This window comes from Solanum tuberosum, unplaced genomic scaffold (genome assembly GCF_000226075.1).
Source record: "Solanum tuberosum cultivar DM 1-3 516 R44 unplaced genomic scaffold, SolTub_3.0 scf00062, whole genome shotgun sequence".
Classification (NCBI taxonomy): Eukaryota; Viridiplantae; Streptophyta; class Magnoliopsida; order Solanales; family Solanaceae; genus Solanum; species Solanum tuberosum.
The window spans coordinates 968778-983054 of NW_006238987.1; the positions used below are offsets into that span (position 1 = coordinate 968778).

General features: G+C 35.4%; 2 protein-coding genes across 4 annotated transcripts in view; one reads left to right on the plus strand and one right to left on the minus strand.

Annotated features, from left to right (window-relative positions):
* Nucleotides 1-4653, minus strand: part of LOC102597715 (DEAD-box ATP-dependent RNA helicase 51-like) — a 7579-nt gene extending 2926 nt beyond the window's left edge. Inside the window, exons 1-8 of the mRNA XM_006344998.2 lie at nt 4527-4653; nt 3923-4266; nt 3400-3585; nt 1876-2061; nt 1597-1683; nt 870-911; nt 481-549; nt 95-394 (exon numbers count right to left, since the gene is read on the minus strand). Coding sequence (XP_006345060.2) covers nt 95-394; nt 481-549; nt 870-911; nt 1597-1683; nt 1876-2061; nt 3400-3585; nt 3923-4266; nt 4527-4638 — 1326 coding nt within the window. The 5' untranslated portion in view covers nt 4639-4653. The remainder of the gene's footprint in view (nt 1-94; nt 395-480; nt 550-869; nt 912-1596; nt 1684-1875; nt 2062-3399; nt 3586-3922; nt 4267-4526) is intronic.
* Nucleotides 4654-6595: 1942 nt separating this feature from the next.
* On the plus strand, nt 6596-12506 carry LOC102598036 (kinesin-like protein KIF18B). 3 transcript variants are annotated; one of them, XM_015307684.1, is made up of 7 exons: nt 6596-7656; nt 8567-8840; nt 9057-9107; nt 9201-9293; nt 9368-9733; nt 10263-10946; nt 11435-12506. In XM_015307684.1, the coding sequence occupies exons 1-7, from the start codon at nt 6818-6820 to the stop codon at nt 11531-11533; spliced, it is 2406 nt and encodes an 801-aa protein (XP_015163170.1). In that variant the 5' UTR covers nt 6596-6817; the 3' UTR covers nt 11534-12506. The 3 variants fall into 3 exon arrangements, with proteins under 3 accessions (XP_015163170.1, XP_015163169.1, XP_006345061.1); XM_006344999.2 differs by having other exon boundaries at nt 6597-7656; nt 11501-12506; XM_015307683.1 differs by lacking the exon at nt 11435-12506 and having other exon boundaries at nt 10263-11408.
* Nucleotides 12507-14277: the final 1771 nt, after the last annotated feature.

Genomic DNA, 14277 nt, shown 5'->3' on the forward strand with positions numbered 1-14277 from the left:
TGGGTCCCCCCCCCCCCCCAACCCCCAAATTCATATACAGGTTCCAGCCAAGAATAGACAACAGACTGCTTTGATAAGAGGAGAAGCAACATACCACAGCAGGAATATCCAAACCACGTGCGGCGACATCTGTGCATAACAGAATGCCCTTCTTTGCATCGCAGAAATCAAAAAAGGTAGATGTTCGTTTTTGCTGCTTTTGCTTCCCATGAATATCATGGCATTCAATCTTGATATAGCGAAGAAGTTCAGAATGGAACTTGACAGAGTTGCAAGATGAGAAGAAAACCATTATTTTCTTTGACAGGTTCCTCTTCAAGAATGAATAAAGGAGAATAAATCTCCTGGCACTAGGGACAACACAGTATCCTTGTTGTAGCCCTTCGTTCGTGACCTGAATTAACCATATACTCAAACAGGCTTACAACATGATCTTGAATTAAACATATGCTAGGAGGAAACAAATTAGTTTGTACATACCCTCCTCCTCCCATCGTCCACATCAATATAGATAGGAGCTGTCAAAGATAAGCGTGCAAGGTCCTCAACCTAAAAACATGAACAAATCTCAGCGAACCTCATTTAATGCGTCGATGTTTTTCACTTTATCAAATTACCATAAATTTATATTTAGCCACCAAAATCACTAGCACAAATACTCACAAGATAATGTAGCTTCATTCAGGAAGAAATTTTTTAACATATATGACATGACATGAATTACTTCCAGCAGTCTCTTAATGGAGATCCCTATCTCTTTTCTATTTAAAAATTATGTTTAATGTTCAAGACAAATGCACTTGAAAGCAGGAATTTACTACTTGCTTTTCAGCTAGGATGAACTTGAAAAACTAGAGGCTTTAAAATACCTTTTTCGTCTGTGTGGCCGAAAAGAGAGCAGTCTGCCTCCCCTGTAGAGCAGCAACTAGCATATTAGTTTTAACTCAAAATAGCAAATACACCAATAGTTGAACATACAAAGAATAACTGAGAAACAAGACATGCAATGACCTACAAGACATAGTGACTGTATACACAAGTTTCAGAGTAACAACATCTAGAAATTACATTACCGAACAAATGATACTGAGAACCTGCAAGGGCAAGCAAAATGCATATTTGTACTCTACTTAGTTTTAACTAAAATCACTAAGAAATCCTTATGCAGGAAATCGTACTTATTTTAATCTTAAAATTGACTATCACCGTGGATAACAATTTCACAAAGCTATATAGTTTTCACAAGACTAATAGCTAGTGCTTAGTTTTAAGAAGTGAGGTGTTTGACCAAGTTTTTGGGAGAAAACAAAATGTTCTTGGGAGTAGCAGAAATTAGTTTTTCATAAGCTTAAAAAAAAAAGTCTTTCCCCGAAAGTACTTTTTTGGAAAACACTTCCGATAAAATACACTCACAAGCACTTTTTAAAAAGCTTGGTCAAAGACTAATTGTTGCTCAAAAGAGCTTTTTACATTGATTAGCCAAACACAGATTGCTTCTCACCATAAGTTCTTTTTTTCGAAAAAATTATTTCTCAAAATAAACTAAGCTTGGCCAAACATGCAATAAGTAGGTAACACAACTACTTTGGTGACTACCTCCTTTGGTAGAAGTTTAAGAATTTGTTGCATATCTTCCTCAAAGTTTGCTTCCAAAATCCTATCAGCTTCATCAATCACGAGACACTGCAAGTTTAAGCAATAATTTCAGAAACCACACTGATCCTTGGACACAGGCTCAAGTAAAGCTATGAATAACTTGTAAGGTAAATTCTAATGAAGTCATAGGCGGGATTTGAGGATAATTGATATCAAATATATCATACTAAAAAATGACATCATAAATAGAAATAGCGAGCCACTAGAAAGGCTAAGTACCTTAAGGTTCTTATAAATGAAACCCTTGGTATTACTAAGATGATCAAGTAGTCGACCAGGGGTGCCTACTAAGAGATTAGCCCCTTTAGCAATACGCTCTGCCTCTGCTCTTCTTGCTGAACCACCAATAACCAACCCAAGAGTCTGCGAGTGATACTTGAGAAGGTCCTTTGCCACAGCATGCGTCTGAGTCATTAAACTGTGGGTTAGCTTTGAAACACACACACTAAAATGGGCAACCACTGTCAATCAATGTAGTACTTTCATAGTTTAATTAACAAACTCAATTTAGTTTAACCCACAAAAACTTGTGAGTTGTGATAGTAATATATATGATCTTCAAGAATTGGGACTTTTTTTGTAACGGCTCTGTATGCAGTAATTTTTCTGTGTGTAAGATGCTATCAACAAGCTATTACTGGACAAAAGTGTACTGTGACAAAATGATGTTGATAAAAGTGATTTACTAATCAACACATTTCACACTAATTGTATTAGTCCCACAGGAAGTCAGCAAGAGAGATTTAAAACTGTTATAAGGATCAATAAGGCTCTAAAGAATAACTCATCCATGCTAATGAACTTAAAGCTATCCCAGTTCCTCTATGTATTTAGTTGTAGAAGACTCAAACATGCATCTTTATTCCCAGATTTTCAATGAAAGTAAAAACTAGATACCTTAATTATCTTTAACAGATAAGGATAGAACAAGCTACTCCATTCTTCCCATATCTAGACCTATTTTGACCTCAACAGTATAAAGAGTAAAACGTCTGGATAGATTATTATCTTAGATTTTGATTTTAAAAATGTCTAATTTAACGTTTGCTCCGTGAAAATGTTAATTTCTAGTTATTAAGATGTCAACGTCAAGTTCATAAATTCTAAAGCAGCACCAACTTTATATTAGTCTGTATTCTGGAACTATAATTTACATTTTTGGAACATGTTCCTAGCTATTTATGGTCTCAACTTGTAGATGCCTTTTACTGTCAGAGAAGCTTAGGTCAGTTGAACCTCTAGAAAGTTGAAAATCCCATCAGAAAGATCTGGAACATGGTCTCCACTTGTATTTTTTAGTGTATACGGTGGCAAAAGGGAATATGAGATGTTTTGATGGGGAGTCAACTCAAATATGTTCTCTTAAGGCTAGTTTTTCTATTTAATTGGGCTAACCATTCCCCTGTAAATAACATTGACACCTTCCTGGATTTTCTCACTTCTTTCTATATGGATTTTTGTATTCTGGACTGACAAAATCTTTGTTGTTGTAACCTTATAATGAAATTGAATTGCTTCACAAAAAAATATTTAAGAGAAGTCAAGTTTGTTTGAGGACAGATAAAACATGTGAAGATGGTCAGTTTGATAGGACAGAAGAATTATGCAAACAAGGAGATCAGCCATATAAACTAACCGCATATAGTCGTCCTTCCTGACCCACCCCACCCCGACAAACAAAAAGCAGGAAGACTAAAAAGGAAAACATGCAAAAAGGATGGACCAGGAAGACTAGGTATTTACCTGTATAGCCAGTTCTCTTGTTGGGCAAATAACAACCACCCCAGTTCCATTACGTGGTGTAAAATGGACATGAAATAATAACTCCACAGCTGGAATCAAAAATGCTAGTGTTTTACCAGAACCAGTTCTTGCAGCTCCGAGGACATCCTTACCTTCCAGAAGAGGAGGAATTGCCCTGGCTTGGATCTTCAACACCAAAGATAAACAATTATAGGAAAGTTTATGAGAACAATGAGTGTTAGTGATTCAGTACCCAAAATAGAGACATAAATCAAGTGGCTTATAGGCAAATTACTATCTACTTATCTAGTCAAGTGGCTCATGGGTAAATTACTATCAACTTATCTAATCAAGTTTTGAAACAACGTTCAATTCATTAGTAATTTCTATATTTCACTTCTCTACTATCTGTTTATGAAAAGATACTAGAAAATGCAAATAGAAAATCTAATAAACAACTGGCATCGCCATTAAGGATAAGGATAAGCAATGCAAATTAGAGAAAGAAAAACGTGTAATTTACCTGAGTCATGTACTCAAATCCCATATCCTTAATTGCTTTCATGGTGGGGTCAGAAATTTCAACAGAAGAAAACAACTCTGAACTCATAATACCTGACCCACTCTTCATCTCTTTCTTAATCTCCTCCTTCAGTTCATCATCCAATTCCTGTCTTTCTTCATCATCCTCTTCCCCTTCCTCGTTCTCTTCCTCCTTCTTAGTCTCCTTTTCCGTAACCATTTTGTTCTTCCTGTCTCTCTTTCGCTTTCTCTTCTTCTTAATTGACTCTTCTTCCGCAACAACTATATTAGGGTTTTCTTCAACCTCCGCCATGGTCGAGAATTTATAACTCAACGGCGGGTGAACTGCATAACACAACACATACAGGTTCTTCTAATAAATCAATTTGAATAAAAAGATTCGTACTTTTAAACAAAAAATTAGTATAACACCACAACTTTGAACTCTTTGAGATATTACGAGGTAAGCGAAACTTGTAAAAGCAAAATACTGTATTTTACCACTAGAAAACCATTGCGCAAAGGAAAAAAAGGATTTGGTATATTTATACAGCGTAAGGAATATATACAGTTGAAAATAAAAGAAAAGAGAAAAAGGAACATACAGTTGATATCGTCGGAGAAAGAGAAACCGAGAGTTTGCTGGAGAAAGAGATGCAGAAGAAGAAGAAGATGATTTAGCGGAGGGAGGAGGGTTTTGGCGAGAATTCTAAACATGAAGCTATTATATGGGCCAGATGGGCTAAAACTTATATGGGCTTAAGGTCCTTACTAGACGTAGCTAGACAGTCAGATTAAGGCCTCAGATGGGCCAAAACTCAAGTTCAGTAAACTTATATGGGCCAAAACTCATCCAATTCAATCAACATGGAGAAACCAAAATATTGAGGAAGGTATATGTAGGTGCATGTAATTTTGCTACTAGATACACTAAAATAGGGAGAGAGGCGAGTGAGATTATAATGTATCCTAGATACATGTATGTATCTAGTATGATTCGCTAGTATCTAGAATATTAGATACATATGAGAGTTGCGAGCAAGATGAGAGAGAGGCGAACGAAATTTGTTATGTATTCCAAATATATACAAATCCACTTGGATACAATTTATCTGGAAAAAACTACACTTAATTTTGATCACAGACATGTATCTAGACACACCAAAATCTAGCTAGATACGTCATATTACAAACTAGAATGTATCTAGTAATTAACTCTTAAACTAGTGGGATTTACGTAAGTGGCTCATTCAACATTTGAAATAGTTTTGGGGTTTTGGTACCTAGCTATATACAATCTTTACTATTTTATTTGCATATCGTTAGTCAAGGATTAGTTTTAGCAAAGGGAAGCCCAAAACATGTGGGTATTGTATAGCAAACTCCGGTTGTTATTTTGTATTTACTAGGAAGGTAAAAGCAAATCGTCCTTTATTTCATGCTCCATAGAAATTGACAATAGAATGGTGACACTAAAGCAAATAATTTAATATCAACGGTTAAAAGTTAAGTTGATAAATATATATTGATGACTTATAATTAAAATATAAGTGTGTATATTATAGTTCTACATCTTGTATTTATTAATTTTATATAATTATTGAGGTCGATTTTTTTTTTTGTCTATACATAATCTAGTAATTTTGATTGATTGTGTTGAATGTTGATAATCAATCAAATCCCTGAACTTCAAAATTTATCTCATTATTATCCAAAAATCATGTTCATATATGCTTTTATTATTAATTCTTTATGATTTTGAAACTAATATGATAAATGATAGTTTCACAAAATATGCTACATTCTTGAAAGTTAAAACTTTATCACCTTATTACTATACAAATTTACACCTAATTCTTCCCCTCACCTTTTCAACTTGCTCAATCTTATCTAATAAAGTGCAACATGACATTTTATAATTATAAATTATAATAAGCTAATTTGACGAGGGGTGTTTGGTAGGACCAAGGTCATATTATTGGAAAATATATTTCCCTTTGGACAAAAAATGCTTTGTAGTGTGTGAAAAATATTGTTTTAACAAAATAATATCCTGTCATACATGTCACATGGACTAGATCTATCCCACTTGTAGAAAATACACAGGAAATGCCTTTTGACTTGTGGAGTTCACAGTTACCAGCAAACAAGCACTTTAGTTTAACAAAAAGAATACAAAAGCAAGAAAAAAATATATCATTAGTTTTCCTTTTTAGGTCAAAAGGTAAAAGGTAAAACTAGTTTGTACTTTATGAAATTTAAGAGTTCACTCATATGGGGAGTTTGTGTTAACCAGGAAATTCGAATTACACAAAATCACATCAAGCAAGTCATCAAGCAAGTCTTGTGCATTGAGCTTGATCGAGAAAATATATAAAAAATAATTTTAATCTGAAACTCAATTTCATTTAAAATATCACACGCTCAATTAATTCAACCTGTTTTGATGAACTACGATGTCAAAGATTCTACCCTATAATATAATTATCATCAGTTTTAATATATTAGGTATCTCACAATAAATAAAGGTGAAGATTTACCGTGATGGACCCCAATACTTGTTTATAACGGACCTTTCACAATCTGACACTTAATATGACCGTTACAAATTACTATAATTTCAAAATTGGTTTACTGTCAGCCGTCGATCTCTCTCAAATCAACGGTTCATGTTAATCCCCCAATATACAGGATCTTGTTCTTTCCCTCTTTCCCCAACTTCTCATTTCTTCTGTTTACTCGAGACCCAATTTAGCTAATTAGCTTCGATTCTATCAAGAATCTTTGAATTTTCACTGGAAGTTGTCAACTTTCTTGCAATCTAAACAGTTTTAGCTACTGGGTTACTCGGGAATCAGCAAGGGCATGTTTGGGACTGTGAGATTTTTTTGATAGAATGCCAGTTTTCACAAGATCTCAGATAACTGACTCGCAGCCGCAGAATGATCAAAGAATTAGACCAAGAACAGATCAAGAAGATACCCAAATGGCTCGAAATTTGAGGAATCCACACCATGGTTTGAAAGAGAAGATGAAAGCACTTACCCTTTTGTATGAACAGCAAAAGCAAGGCTCTGCGGCTATCAAGAATCAATCTGTCAAGCCTGAAGATTCAAGATTATCGAGTCACCCTAGTGTAGACCTTGTCAGTTCAGGTAGAAGAGCTGAGAAAGAGCAAAAACAATCAAAGCCAATTAGTCATGTGATGAGGGAGAACACTATGCATAGTTCAACTGTAACAAGAACTTATGTGGCTCCGCCGCCACCTTCAGGGTTGGATGATGGGAAGGAAAATGTCGCGGTGGTGGCAGGTGGTGACAGAATAGTAGGATTTTCATACCCAAAAAGGGTGAATGCGTCGAGTACTGTGGCAAGAAAGCTCTCATTGGGAAGCTCAACAATGCCACATACAGAACCTAGGGCAACTAGAAGGATAGTGAAAGAAAATGTACAAGAGTTAGATACCATTTCGGAGAAAGCAGCTAGCAAGGGTGGGGGCAGTGATGATGGTGGTAGTAGAATTCTTGTTTTTGTAAGGCTAAGGCCAATTTCAAGAAAGGAGAGAGAAGCTGGAGCCAGGTGTTGTGTGAAAATAGTGGATGGAAGAGATGTTTATCTGACTGAATTCGCCACTGAGAATGATTACCTTAGGCTGAAGAGGCTCAGGGGGCGCCATTTTACTTTTGATGCTTCCTTTCCTGATACTGCTACTCAGCATGATGTTTATTCCACAACGTGAGTTGGAACAATTTTAATAACTTTCTGCTGATTTCACCAATTCATCCATGATCGATTAATCAAGAAAACAACAATTGTCAAACTTGTCAATACTATGAGCCATTGATATTGGTGTGTTAGTAACTTAATAATTTGTGGCTGCAGTGTCATTTGTAGAACCTGTTTAAGGTCTAAAAGCCTCTGATGTTAGTGTGGTGGCAACTTGATAGTTTGTGGCTGCAGTGTCATTCGTAATTATCTTTTTGTTTATAAAAGCCTTTGATGCTAATGTGGTAGCAACTTGATAGTTTGTGGCTGCAGTGTCGTGTGTAGTATCTTTTTACTTCTTAAAGGCTTTGATGTTAGTGTGGTACCAACTTGATAGTTTGTGGCTGCAGTGTCATTTGTAGATCTTTTAATGTCAAAAAGCCTTTGATGTTAGCGTGGTAGCAACTTGATAAGTTTGTGCCTGCAGTGTCATTTGTAGGTAGTCCCTTGAGGTCCAAAAGCTTCAAAATTTGCATTTTAGAGGTATGGGTATTTGTTAGTTTAAGGCTTCTGACTGAGGACATTGTCTGTCTAGCAGACCTTACCTAGTTGTTATATTTGGTAGGCTAAGTGTTCTCGTTAAGGCTTTTTTTACACTGAACTATTGGAATAAAATGGACCTAAATAGAGCGGAATGAATATATTCATTTATCAGACCATACATGGTAATGAGTCATAAGGATTGGTTGATTGATTGTCAAAATAGTGAAAGCTTAACAGAATTGTGAGGTTTAATGGATTGTTTGATGAGAGGGGATTTTATTTTATTTTAATTTTCTTGAGGTCAAGCTTTTGCTATCAGAGGTAAAACTACCTAAGTCTACTCCTCCTTGATTAAACTGTAGATAGAACTGAACATTTGGATTTTTGTATTTTCCAGAACAGCAGAGCTTGTGGAAGCAGTTCTGCAGGGAAGAAATGGTTCTGTGTTTTGCTATGGTGCCACAGGTGCTGGAAAGACATACACAATGCTCGGTACAATTGAGAATCCTGGGGTAATGGTTTTAGCAATCAAGGATCTCTTTAGCAAAATACGGCAAAGGAGCTATGATGGGAATCATGTTGTTCATCTTTCATATCTAGAGGTCTACAATGAAACTGTTAGAGATTTACTGTCCCCTGGGAGGCCTTTAGTCCTAAGAGAAGATAAACAGGTATTTGCTTATTTCTAAAGAATGATCAGCTTCACAAACATTAGTGATTGCCATTTGTTTCTGAAATGGATAAACTGCTTACTGCTCGATAATTTTCTTTTGTTGTCCCATCTTTTATACTTGTCTACTAGTAGTTGTAGCATTTCTGATCAGAGATTTCCATATATAGAAAGAAATTAGCAAAAGGAAGATCATCTCACACTGCTTATAATGCAGGGTATAGTGGCAGCAGGGCTTACACAGTATAGAGCATACTCCACAGATGAAGTATGTATCCTTGTTTTCTTTTAGTTTGGTCATAGTAGAGTATTAGTTGCTGAATCAAAGTTTTGTTTACCTGTATTTCTTTTATGGAAACAGGTAATGGCATTGCTCCAACAAGGAAACCTAAACCGAACCACAGAGCCCACCCGCTGCAATGAAACGTCCTCACGCTCTCATGCTATTCTTCAGGTCATTGCAAATTTGCCATATTTATAATTCATGCAGCACCACCGCCATTTCTTGATTTTTTATTCAACACACAGGTTGTGATTGAATACCATGTCAAAGATAGTTCAAATAACATTGTAAACCGAGTCGGAAAGCTTTCACTCATTGACCTTGCGGGTTCAGAAAGAGCTCTAGCTACTGATCAGAGAACCCTGAGATCACTTGAAGGTGCTAACATAAACAAGTCACTTCTCGCGCTGAGCAGCTGCATCAATGCTCTCGTTGAGGGAAAAAAGCACATTCCTTATCGGAATTCTAAGCTCACTCAACTACTCAAGGATTCACTGGGTGGTGCTTGTAACACCGTTATGATTGCCAATATTAGCCCAAGTAATCTTTCATTTGGTGAAACCCAAAACACACTACACTGGGCTGACCGAGCAAAAGAGATCCGAACAAAGGTTAGATAACTGATAACTACTACTACGCGGCATTGTTTTTTGAGGTCTGGTTGTCATCATAAGTAAAATACTTTTATTGGTCATCATGATTTTTTGCCTTGGCGATGCAATGTCTAGTTTGGAATTAAGGTGTGGTTGATTGATTTATTATTCTCTACGTGTACTGCTTCAAATGAATGTGTCATTTTAGAAGTTACTTTTAGATACTAAAATCTCTAGCCCTCTTCAGTCATACTATCTTTCTGCATCTTGCTATCATACTATGTAAACAGTGCCTTAAAAGGAGGTGTACATTCATTGCAGTGTGTGTAATGCTACTTATCTCCATTGAAGTATCATGAGTTTGAAAAAAGAATGAATAGTAATGCTTCTAAAAGTTAATTCCAACTCAATGTTTTTCATCTAATGCCAGAGCAGTCCGTAATGACATGCAGATGCAGTTGACAAATACATTAGCTGTGAAGCATCTATTATTTTCAGTATTTTAAGGATGCATTATCATCCTAATATCTCCTTTTACCAAGTGCAGGCTTATGATGCACATGAGGAAATGCAAATGCCTGATTCTGAAACAGATCAGGCCAAGTTATTGCTTGAGCTGCAAAAAGAGAACCGCGAATTGAGAATGCGTTTGGCTCATCAGCAGCAAAAGCTGATTACTATCCAGAAGGAAAATTTGGCTGCAAACTCTTCTCCTGCCCCATCAATAGTTTCCTCTATCTTATCACCAGCACCTTCTTCTGCTCAGCCAAATGAAAAACGGAAAGCAAGACCCTCTTTCTTGGCTGGAAATTGTTTTACCCCCGAATCAAAGAGAAAAGGTGCAGATGACCCAGTTAGAGATCTAAAAAAGGTGGTTAAGGGATTGGAGGCAGAAATTGAGAGACTGAAAAAGGATCATGTATTGCAGATAAAGCAGAAAGATGATACGATCCGTGAGTTGTCACGAAAGAGTGCAAAACCAGCAGGAGGGACACAAGTGGGTGGTGTAAAAAGGATTGTTACAAGGGCAAGCTTGCGGCCAAGGGAACCACATGATGTTCATTTGAAGAGTCCAAGTCATCGGTTTCATTCTCCAGCTCCCACGGCAAAAAAACGCAGCTTCTGGGATATAACAACAGCTAACAGTCCATCAGTTGTCACTTTAAATGGTAGAAAGACCAGAAGCCATGTTAATACTGAAACAGTAGCAGCTCCATCCATGCTTCTCCAGGTACATTCGATATTTTCTACTTTCATTTCACATGGCATTTATTTTGTCAAGTTTTTGGCTATCCATGCATGCTTCTTCAAGTATATTTTCATATCTTCTTCTACATTCACTTCACCTGGCTGAATAGTTCATCAATTCTTTACTCATGTGTTAGATATGAACTTTTGTAAGTGAACAATGGTCCTAATAATAGATTTTAAATTTTAGCTTACTAGAAAAAGATTAGATGTTTCTTGAAAATCCATAGCATCATACAACATCAAAAACAGATACAACTACTCCTCAATCCCAATCAAGTGAAGTTGACTATATGAATCCTCACCGTCCATGTCACTCCATTTAAGTCCGTCTCAGTGCAATAGTATAAAAACATTAGTCTCTCTGGCACAAGAAGTTTATCTACATTTTTCACTGGCACAACAACCAACTTTCATAATCATGCTTTAAAAGTGTACCTTTGAGTTTCTTTCTTCTGCAAACTGATGCAGCTTGCATATCCATGTTTCTGGTTTGTGTTCATGTTTGGGCCGCATGTATTCAATTGCACCACTCAGCCAGGATTTGCTCGCCAGAATGTAAAGCACTAAGGAAAGCAGATCACTTGGCGATTCCAGTCTAGCTAGCGGCGGTTCACAATCAAGCTTATCATTTGTCACACCGGAGCAAGGCAATGGAGGAGCACTCATTCACTAGTATTAGACAACAGACTAACTGTCTAACAGTGATTAAATCTCTAGTTGTTTATGACTTCTCTTTGTCTTTTTTCTTCCAGATTACTTGGGCTTATTGAAGTCATGTTATTAATATTATTTCATTGTTTTTTCTGTTATGAAAATTTTGAAGCACATTTGCTTCAAGTTTCTGTATATTAGTGTGCTTTTGGACACATGTTGTTGAATGATGAATTTTCTTAGAGGGGAAACAAAATTGGAACAGCACTAGTCAAGAAAGTTTAAATAGGCAAAAAGTAAGAAAAAAGAGCTTCACACCAGGATTTAACTGATAAAAAATCCTGGTATTCTTTCAAAGCAACTACATATCTGTTCTACATACTTTCTCAGAGTTTAAGCAGTCAAAGAAATATGGAGAAGTTCTGTTTGGACATGAAAGAAGAATAAGGTAACTTAAGCTCCATTTTTATTTATTTATTTTTTTGTCTATGACTCATTTTTCCTTGTTTTGGAGCACTAATTAGTAAAGTAAGGGTATACCTGGGTCAGGAACAACTTCTTACTAGTAGGAGCTAATCGCAGTAAGAGAGTCCAATCGCTGAAATAGAGCTTAGTCTCTCCACAATAGTCTACTAATTTTTGAGTTATTTTGCTCATTAGAGGGCATATTTGAACGATTTGGGAGGTAATATATGGTAAATTGTCTCAATTTGAATAGTTCAAAAGTATATTTAAACACAGCATCGAAGACGAAACGATAAGATTTAAATGAACGTTAGAAAATTAGCTGGAAACGATAAGACTTGAATGAATCAAACGCTAGAAAATTATCCAGCTAAATATAGGCTACCAAGTGTAAGCCTAATCAGAAGTTGGTTAACCCATTGAAATTGACATCACTATGAATGTTGTTTCCTGTTTATTCTTTTCTTTTTAGAGAAAAATAGTGTTGTATTTGGATCAACTCGGGCGTATTTTGATTATTTCATCTGTACTTATTACCCCGCATCAACAAAGATATTAGGCAACTCCCATATATGAGATGACCTTGACTTCATTACGAATGTTGTTTCGTTACTTATTACCTTGTGTCAACAAAAGGTATAAGATAACTCTGTCACTAAAATTTAAACATTATGAGATGAAATTAGGTACCAATTAAGCATTATTTTTTTTAAAATTTATGATGAGATTTGAATTATAATATCCCACGATCGAACGTTATCTTCATTCTTTTTTTATTTTTTTACCTAAATGTCTGAATGCTCTTTTAACAACGGTCCTGCAAGACGAGGCCTCATGAAGATGTGAAACTAGCTAAGGAAAATTATTTTTGCGTGATAGACAAAAAAACAAGAAAATGTTAACAAATTAAATATTGGTATATTTAGCAAGCAATAATTAAAATAAATGCACTCTACTTTCCTAATGATTGAAGCATTAGTAACAGAGTGAAATAATCATAACATACCCCAAAATAATGTTTATACCCTACGTACTTTAAACTGTCATATCTTGCTAGGACCTCTAAAATCCTTGAGATTTTCATTTTTGTAACTAATATTTTTCCTACTTAATTCATTATCTAGCAAATTGCAATTGAATTTGCAAATGATTATACATGATTAGATGGGACATACTAAAGACAAAAACAATTCCTCAGCATTTTTTGAGCTTAAAAAATTGATTTGATTAAGTAGCCGCGGATTCAAATCATAATATATGGATTTTTGGGAATTAATAGTTATTGCATTGATCTTGTATCTTTATTAAGAAATCTATTAAATATGTGTCTGTGAACTCAATTATTATTATTTATTAACTTGAAATCGTCTAAATATCTATAAACTTTAAATAGTGGATTTGCCAATAATGCAATAAACAACTATTGAAACTTTGAATAATGATAACAACATGATCAAAAGAAAACCTCGGCTACTGTGAAAATGTAATCTTATTAATTTTGATATTTTCATTTATTTGATTGTTGTACTCCATCACACATCCACTAAGATGTCCTCCTTATCTTTTTCACTTTGTATAAAGGATATTGCAAATAAAACAAATGAATATAAAGCCTTGAAAATAGGAGAAGAATCATTACTTACGGTAAACAAAACTTTTGTTTGAATGAATGAATATATACAGCTTTTGTTCTAATAGCATCATAGTTTACCTACCCCTTTATTATTTCATTTATTAGTCATTAATAAGGGGTCAGAACATTATTGAGGCAAGCAAATGGACATATTTACCTAAATAAAATTTTGGGACAACAATAGAAGTTGTGGTCATATGATCGAGAGGTCATGGATTCAAACTGTGAAAACAGTTTCTTGAAGAAATGCAAAGTAATTACGTGTACGTACATCCAATGTAATTCGGGCCTTTCCCTAGATTCATGGAGTAGTGGGAGTTTGGTGTATCATGTTGCCATTTTTAACCTTCTCAATCGAATGAATCTTGACGCAGCGATTAAAGTTGTCATTGTATGATCAAGAGGTCACAAATTCAAGCCCTTCCGTTGATTCCTTGCGTAGCGAGAGTTTAGTGTATCATGTTGTCCTTTTTAACCTTCTCTATCTAGCTTTTAAACACATCCTTGATAATGGATATGTCTGTCAAATAAAAGATGGAAAAATCTGGTAATTTTGAAACTT